At 36.4% G+C, this 8,617-nt stretch overlaps 1 protein-coding gene across 1 annotated transcript; it reads left to right on the forward strand.

The window, feature by feature from the left end:
- Nucleotides 1-394: 394 nt before the first annotated feature.
- On the forward strand, nt 395-6,874 carry LOC149172150 (caffeic acid 3-O-methyltransferase 3-like). The gene is made up of 4 exons (XM_089426217.1): nt 395-935; nt 1,046-1,448; nt 6,373-6,612; nt 6,730-6,874. Exons 1-4 carry the CDS (start codon nt 395-397, stop codon nt 6,872-6,874), a joined length of 1,329 nt encoding a protein of 442 aa, XP_089282343.1.
- Nucleotides 6,875-8,617: the final 1,743 nt, after the last annotated feature.

The following is an 8,617-nucleotide window of genomic DNA, read 5'->3' on the forward strand; positions in this document are numbered from 1 at the left end:
AAAATATCAATACTTGGGAATTGTGTCTTTGAAATATTAAAATATTAAAATATAAACCTAAACCATTAAAGAATTAAAACTTTTTGCATTTAAAATATGATTAAAATTAATTATATAATAAAATATGTATTATAGAATATAATATATAAACAAAGATAATAAATTGGTTGATATTTACGCCGTAAGGCGTTTCCATTTGAAATGGACTCTCCTGTGATCCGCGCTGTCTTGGTTTTTCACCATTAGATTTAGTGTTAGACGATTAAAAACTTTACTACCGTTGATCTCATAACTGACTCTTGCCGCTCAATAACTGACTCCTGTGATCCGCGCTGTCTTGGTGGGGTATACGAAGGGGATGATCCGCGCTGTCTTGGTGGGGTATACGAAGGGGATGAGTTTCATAGCAGGCGTGCTTCTGCTGTACAGAATTCTGAGGTTCCTTACTTCCTATGGTGTTTTCTCTGAACAAGAAGAGGCCGATCAGGCAGACGATGCAGACACCAAGAAAATAAAGTTCGGCTTGACAGGCATTTCAAAGCTGCTAGTGCAGGGAGGAAATCAGCAATCATGTGGGCCGTTCCTGCTCCTGATAGCAAACAACGTCTACCTGGAAGCCTTTCAACATTTGCACGAATCTGTCTTGGAGGGCTGCTACACATTTAACAAAGCTTATGGTACGAGTCCCTGGGAATATCTGGGCCACGATCCCCAAGCTAATCAGATTTTCAACAACGCCATGGTAGCTAATAGCAACACTGTCATGGCTTCCGTGGCGAAGATGTATGAAGATGGGTTTAAGAGTATGGCGACGCTGGTAGACGTTGGAGGAGGTATGGGCTCTGCCTTGTCCACAATTGTGAAGGAACATTCACACATTCGTGGGATTAATCTCGATCTGCCTCATGTCATTGCCACTGCACCTCCCATAACTGGTAATTAGATTTGTAATGTTGGTCACCATTAATATAATAAATTTGTTGATATATACAACATGATAGCAAGTTGATGATGATTTATGCCTCGGAACGAGGGAGTGTTGCAGGGGTGGAGCATATGGAGGGAAATATGTTCGAGCACATACCTTCTGCCGATGCAGTCTTGATGAAGGTGACGATTTCATCTATGGTCTTCTGTTTGCATAAGAAATTTACTGCAGTGGATTTGTTGAGGGCTAATAATATTCTATTGTCATTTACTGCAGTGGATTATCCATTACTGGGGGACGAGGAGTGTGTGAAGTTGCTGAGAAGAAGCTATGAGGCAACGCCAGCGAAGGGAAAGGTATTAATTGTGGAAGCCATTGTTGGTGGAGACAAAGAAGGTGAAAGCATGTCGAGGCGATTGGGATTGTTATATGATATAACGATGATGGTTTATACAGCTGGTGGGAAGGAGAGAATAGAGGAAGAATTCAAAGGACTGTTCGAGCGGGCAGGGTTCAAGAGGTACACCATCATCAAGTTACCTTTCCTTCAGTCGCTCATAGTGCTGTCCAAAGCCTAATAAGCGGTTGCGCTTCCGATTATCGTTACAATAACGTTGGTTTTGTTGGGGTTGTTATCATGCAGTATATGACCTATGTTTTATGTTGTACGTCAATAGTTTAAATTTTTAAGGAAATAACGTTGGTTTCGCTGGGGTTGTTATCATGCAGTATATGACCTATGTTTTATGTGGTACATCAATAGTTTGAATTTTTAAGGAGCTAAAGGATTTAGAGTGCGATTATTGCTATAATTAATGTTGGTTTTGCCTTGCAGTATAAGATCTATGTGATAGGCCAATAGTTTGAATTTTTAATGAGCAAAAGGATTTATATTGGGAGTAATCGGGATGGCTTCCACGATACTCTTAACTCAGAGATTTATAAGATTTGTTAAGGGTAGACATGGTTGAAATTATTGTGAGATTTTAAAGATATTTATCCATCATAAAAATAATTGAATATAATAATATTTTCATATCTCTCTATGTTAGTAGATATAATAATATTTTTACATCTGTGTCTATGTTGGTAGTGTAGTGTAATTAACGTTTATTTAAATTAGTCTGATTTTAATAAATTTAAAAAAATTCAATTATTTTATTTAAATTTATGTCAAGTTTAACTCAAATTTAAATATTAAATTAAATAATTTAAATATTATTTTTACTCTCTATAAATGTTTACGTACTCTGGAAAAGCCGTGGTCGCTTTCCCAGAGATTCATACCAAAGGAAACGGCAACGTTACAATTATGATTCGATCCCACTATCTCGTCTTGAGTTGTTGAATAACAAGATTTAACGGGTATTTTTACTCTCTATAAATGTTTACTTACTCTGGAAAATCCATGGTCGCTTTCACAAAGATTCATACCAAAGGAAAGGGCAACATTACAATTATGACAACGAAAGGATGATTCGATCCCACTATCTCGTCTTGAGTTGTTGAATAACAAAATTTAACGCGTGTTGCTTGTGTTGCCAACTTTAGCGGTAGTTGCGGATGCAAAAGTCCAGTTCAAAGGTAATCCTTGTCTTTTTCTCTCCAATGACGGCTATCTCTCAAAAGAAAATGTGACACTAAATATTAGGAAGATAATAACTATTATTAATGGCAATATGAAATTATTTTGTTGTAGGAAACCTTAAAGTGGACTCATTTTGATGCGTCGTTGGAGAATTGTCTTTGTTATAAATATTAATTAATTACCACCTAATGTTACATTTTGTTATAAACCGTATTTATTATTTTTAAATCCGAACCCAAAATGTATTCGTGGTTGGAGATTTAAGTAGGTATAAAAAATTAGCGGTAAATATTAATGATTATTTTTACGCCGTAAGGCGTTTCCATTTCAAATGGACTCTCCTGTGATCCGCGCTATCTTGGTTATTCACCATTAGATTTAGTGTTAGACAATTAAAAACTTTACTACCATTGATCTCATAACTGACTCTTGCCGCTAAATAACTGACTCCTGTGATCCGCGCTGTCTTGGTGGGGTATACGAAGGGGATGAGTTTCATAGAAGGCGTGCTTCTGCTGTACATGTCCGAGGAGAATGCATTTTGGGTGACGATACATGTCCGAGGAGAATGCATTTTGGGTGATGGTTGTGTTGCCTAAAGGCGGAGCGAATACTCCATTGTTGTACATGTCTAAGGGTGGGGTATACGAAGGGGATGAGTTTCATAGCAGGCGTGCTTCTGCTATACATGTCTGAGGAGAATGCCTTGCGCAGAGGTCTCTCCAGAATGTGTTGAAGGGATATGCGATGTATGACAGCGAGGTGGGGTATACGCAGGGGATGAGTTTCATAGCAGGCGTGCTTCTGTTGTACATCTCTGAGGAAAAAGTGTTTTGGGTGATGGAGGAGAATCTGTTTTGGGTGATCATGAGCTTTGCGTTGGTGGGTAATGGTCAATTACAAGTACAGGAAAATTTCAAATAATCGGCTGGTTACATGCATACAACTATGTTTCAGAAGGCCATAGGAATCCTTACGTCAAAACATTGAACAGGTATATTTGGATGCATTCTTGATAAGCATAATTAAAAGGCTTCTTGAAAACGGTTAAAAGTGCTAATAGCATGATCTCAAGATTTTGCTGATCTGTAAAGTTTTGGAGAAAATACTTGTACTGGCTGAACAAATTTTCACTCACGAAACCTGCCATTTCTATTATTTTTCAATCAAGAAACCTGTCATTTCAATTATTTTGCAAAAGGGTTAAAACCGCTGGTGACATAATTTAAATTTTTTCAGAAATTACTTGTACACAATTTATTCAGGAAAGATCCTGTCACTTCATTAAGCATGGACGCCATTAGTAGGATTTCTAGAAGCTTATGAGAGTCCTATATGGAGATCCGTTTCTGTCTTGTCAACATCAAGTTAATGATTGTAGAGTATTCGGAAAAAAATTGATTATACTATGAACCTTGTAAGTTGTTATTTCCTACAGTTTCGCTAGAGATTGTTGGTATCATGCTCCTTGTTATGTACCTCGTTTTAGATATTCCTCGATGTCATCTCAATATAAGCCAAAAATAAGCTCGTACGGTGAAATTGCAAAATACGTTGCATTTGAGCGTTGATACTGATTATGATCTCTTTTATAACAGGTAAATTTTTTAGCTATCAACTTCTCCATGTGGGATATTTACATTGTGAAATTTTTTAGCTATCAACTTCTCCATGTGGGATATTTACATTGTGATATTTGGCAGTAATAATGATTATCTGTCCATAAGGTTGATAATACCATTTTAAAAGAAATTGGAAATCAAAATGGAATTTTTCTATCCTCCATGATATGCAGTATTTAATACTATGGTGGGTTGTATACAGTTTTTTAAATCTAAAAGCTATTGACCATTGAAATTAACACACCAATATATTGTGCAACGGGATTTTATCTGTTAGATATAGAATTCTACTTTAATTTCAATTTGCAAATCCAATCGTTTGTATATCATCCAATAAAAGGAACTGATGAAACACATATTTACCAACTCCAATTAGATGTCCAATTTTACACAGTGGTTTGTGATGGTTCGTGGTGAATGTGATAAAAAAAGAGTTGTCTTTAGTGTGATTTTTTGGAAATTTTTATAGCGGGTTTTTCCAATTTAACTTTTTTAAATCTGGCAAGAATTTATTGAAATGACAATCTTGATGGGTAATCATGTGCAATCTAAGCACCCTAGGAGTTTTAGATGGTGTTGAATCCATATATAGTAAAAAAACTAGTTTAAATAAGACAAATCAAGATTTCACCTCAATTTTTCCTCAACAATTATTTTTATCCACAATCAACAATCAACAGAATACTAAGTTTTTAACATTCCATTCAATATATAACATAGATTCACGTGAGAGCTAAGAACACATAATCATTTAATTTAATTATTAAATAATTTTTTTCCCTTTCCATTTTTATTAAAATCAAATCATAATTTCTTCCAAACATAAGTTTAACTCTATTAACTTAAATTTTTAAAACATTAAAATATATTTATACATTCAAAAAACATCTTAAAATTCTCCACAAAATTACATATAATAATATTATTAACAATGTCATATTGTATGGTTACAGAGCAAGGTCAATTAACCAAGTATTATGCAAAACGAATGTCCCAGGTTCAAATCCATTGAACCATGTGTAGGGCGGCCGGGTATAACTACATAAAAATGGAAAGAAGGACTGAATATAAAAACATTAGTTTATAAATATTGGTTTAGTGGATTGACATTAAATAAAAAAACATTAGTTTATAAATATTAGTTTAGTGGATTGACGTTGTAAAATTTACACGTAGTGCTAATGATTTGACTTTCTTTGCATTTAAAACTACGGAACAGACCAAAGCGGAGACTAACACGTAAGTTTGTTACGCCTTTTTAGTAGCAACCTAACGTTTCTAGCCCTGTTCAAGCACGTGCGGCTTCCTTTCTTGCACTTGATCCTATGGCATGGTAAATAAGCTCTGCTTTTCTCCATGGCAAATAATAACTCTCCTATAGGATTTTGTATGTGGTTTAGGATATTAAATGTATGTGGTTTAGGATATTAAATGTGGTTGGGCTGTAAGCATATACAATTAAAGTTATACCAATATAAATTTAACAGTGCGTATATATAGGTAAATAAGCTTGACCTTTCTCAATGTGTTTGATGGAGGGAATTGTCATGGTCAGGTAAGCTGGGTTTAAATCTGTTATTATCATCAAAATCAAAATAATTGCAAATATTTTTATTTTTGAACATGTATATTGGTGTGTTATACTTTGAATAATATATGAAAATATTGTTTGATGTATTGGTAAACCTGAGGATGGGTATGTCACCTTGTATGTCACCTTTATCATTGACGATTAATTAATTACACCGTAAGGAATTTCCCTCTGAAATCAAACCTGAGGATGGGTATGTCACCTTTACCATTGACGATTAATTAATTACGCCGTAAGGCATTTCCCTCTGAAATCAACTCCTTTCTCTGCCTACATGTCATCTTTATATGCCATAGGATTATATGTAAGACGATTGCAAAGATTTCAGCCATTAGATTAGAATGGTTACAAAAAACTAGTTCTCTCTGCCTACCTGTCATCTTTATATGCCATAGGATTATGTAAGACGATTGCAAATATTTCAGCCATTAGATTAGAATGGTTACAAAAAATTAGTTGTTGAAACAGTTTGCGCACTGGTCTAATGGTTACAAATACCGTCGCCTCTTGCAAGTCTTTCTCGCCAAGCCTGAACTGTAGGCTGGACACAATATTACATCTCAGATAGAAGCTGCATATAAGCTGCTGTTTGAGTAGCCTCTGTCCATATAGCCATTTTATCTGCGACCTATGCCGAATCTAGTTGGTGCCTAGATGCGCTGGTCGTCATGGTGGACTCCAAAGCTATTATTCTTCCGGTCTTCTATAAAGTGAAGCCCTCGGAGGTCAGGTGGATGGGAAAAGATAAAGATGGATCATATGCTAAAGCCCTACGTATCCACGAAGAGAAGCAGCAGTACGACTTGCAGACTATCCAGACTTGGTCAAACGCCCTTCATCATGTCACGAATATAAGTGACTTTGAACTGCAGGAGGGTAATGGGTAAGGATATCCACTGTCTTGATCCATATTAGGTCTAAATCTGTTGCATTGAAGCATACATCACATCTCAAGTATGCTTTTGTCATTACTTACTTTACTGTCTTAATTAATATTCAGGGACGAGGGCGAAGAGAGACTCTTGGAGGAGCACGAAGAGGATCTATTGGAGAAGGTTGTGCAAGCCGTGTTGAAAAATGTTGCAATGCCATTGGATGTGGCAAAATATCCAACTGGTTTGGCGGAAAAGTTACAAGATTTTTAAGGGACATTGTGACTGCATCATGGTGAGTATGTGGAGGTCAAGGTTGTGGGGATTGTGGCCATCGGTGGAATTGGAAAGACAATGATGGCCAAAGAACTTTTTAATCGTAAGAGGTCAGATTATGATAGATACTATTTTCTATTTGATGTGAGGGAAAATGCAAATAAAATGTCTCTAAACAATGTATAAAGCAAACTCATTAAGGACTTGAAGGATAGAGATATCAAAATTGAGAGGTGGGAAGAAGGCGTGGAGATACTTAAAAAGAATCTTTCAGCTTGTGAGGCACTCATAATATTAAATTATGTAGGTCATGTGGACCAACTAGATCCTTTCTTGCCAATTAAGCATGTCCTTCACCCCAAGAGCTTGATTTTGGTTACGTTTAGGGTCAAGCATATCCTTAGAAGTGCAGGAATTGCAAAGTCGTCAATTTATCAGTTACCAGGCCTCAATATAGCACACTCCCAAGAGCTGTTTTGCTTGCATGCCTTTTTCCAGCCATATCCACTACCAAGATTTGAAAATCTTGTAGATGGGTTTTTAAAGGCATGCCATGGTTTGCCTCTATCATTGAAAGTTTTTGGGTCGCTTGTTTGTGGACATGACAAACTTTACTGGGAAGAGCAACTGAATGGACTTCACCAAATATCACCTGCAGAGATAGAAAGGAGCCTTAAAATTAGTTACGACTCTCTCAATCATGAGTAGCGGCAAATATTTTTAGATATCGCCTGTTTTTTGATAGGAAAAGCCAAGGATACATGGGTAAGAATATGGAGGGGTTCGGGATGGAATGGTTTGGTAGGGTTTCAAAATCTGCTCAACAAGTGTCTTGTCGAGTTGGACGATGAAAATAGAATAAGAATGCATGATCACCTCATAGATTTGGGAAGAGCTATTGTGGATTGTCCAGAATTATTACCGCATTGGCTTTGGCGACCGATAAAGAATCTTCATCTTCATGAGTTGTTGCAACAATCATCCTCTATAAGTGTTTGAGCCATCCTAATTGTTGAATGTCTAAAGAACTTTCGGTATTTTGTATTCAAAACAGTCTGCCACACATTATGGTCTTGTCGAGTTGGACGATGAAAATAGAATAAGAATGCATGATCACCTCATAGATTTGGGAAGAGCTATTGTGGATTGTCCAGAATTATTACCGCATTGGCTTTGGCGACCGATAAAGAATCTTCATCTTCATGAGTTGTTGCAACAATCATCCTCTATAAGTGTTTGAGACATCCTAATTGTTGAATGTCTAAAGAACTTTCGGTATTTTGTATTCAAAACAGTCTACCGCACATTATGTTAATAATAGTTTATTGTTTTCAAACCACAAACAGGTGATAGCAAAAGTGCGCGGATTTGGGATGGCTCCTTGGTACACCTTTATTGGGTAGGATGAAGATTAGGAAGTGTTCCATTCAAAATTAGAATTTCCCTTGAATACAAGTTCCAGTCAAGAGGTCTGCGGAATCAGGAAATTGCAACTTCTTGAAGTTGAAGGCAACTTTGAAAGCATCTTGACTTCGGTGTGGTCACTAAAACTCATATGGCTTCATTGGAATGTGTCGAACTACTCATCACTACCTTCTTGAATTCCATTGTGCGATTTAAGAGTTTTAGAAGTGTTCGGTTGGGAATTGAAAAGATTGTGGCAATCTCGATCTGAGGTACGTACATATAGATGCAGCAATTTGCAGAGCAAGAATTCTCCTATCTTTTCAATTTATTATA

The sequence above is a fragment of the Pinus tabuliformis genome, chromosome 4_2 (genome assembly GCF_031772625.1).
Source record: "Pinus tabuliformis cultivar Carrire ecotype Pingquan chromosome 4_2, CPIR1, whole genome shotgun sequence".
Taxonomy (NCBI): Eukaryota; Viridiplantae; Streptophyta; class Pinopsida; order Pinales; family Pinaceae; genus Pinus; species Pinus tabuliformis.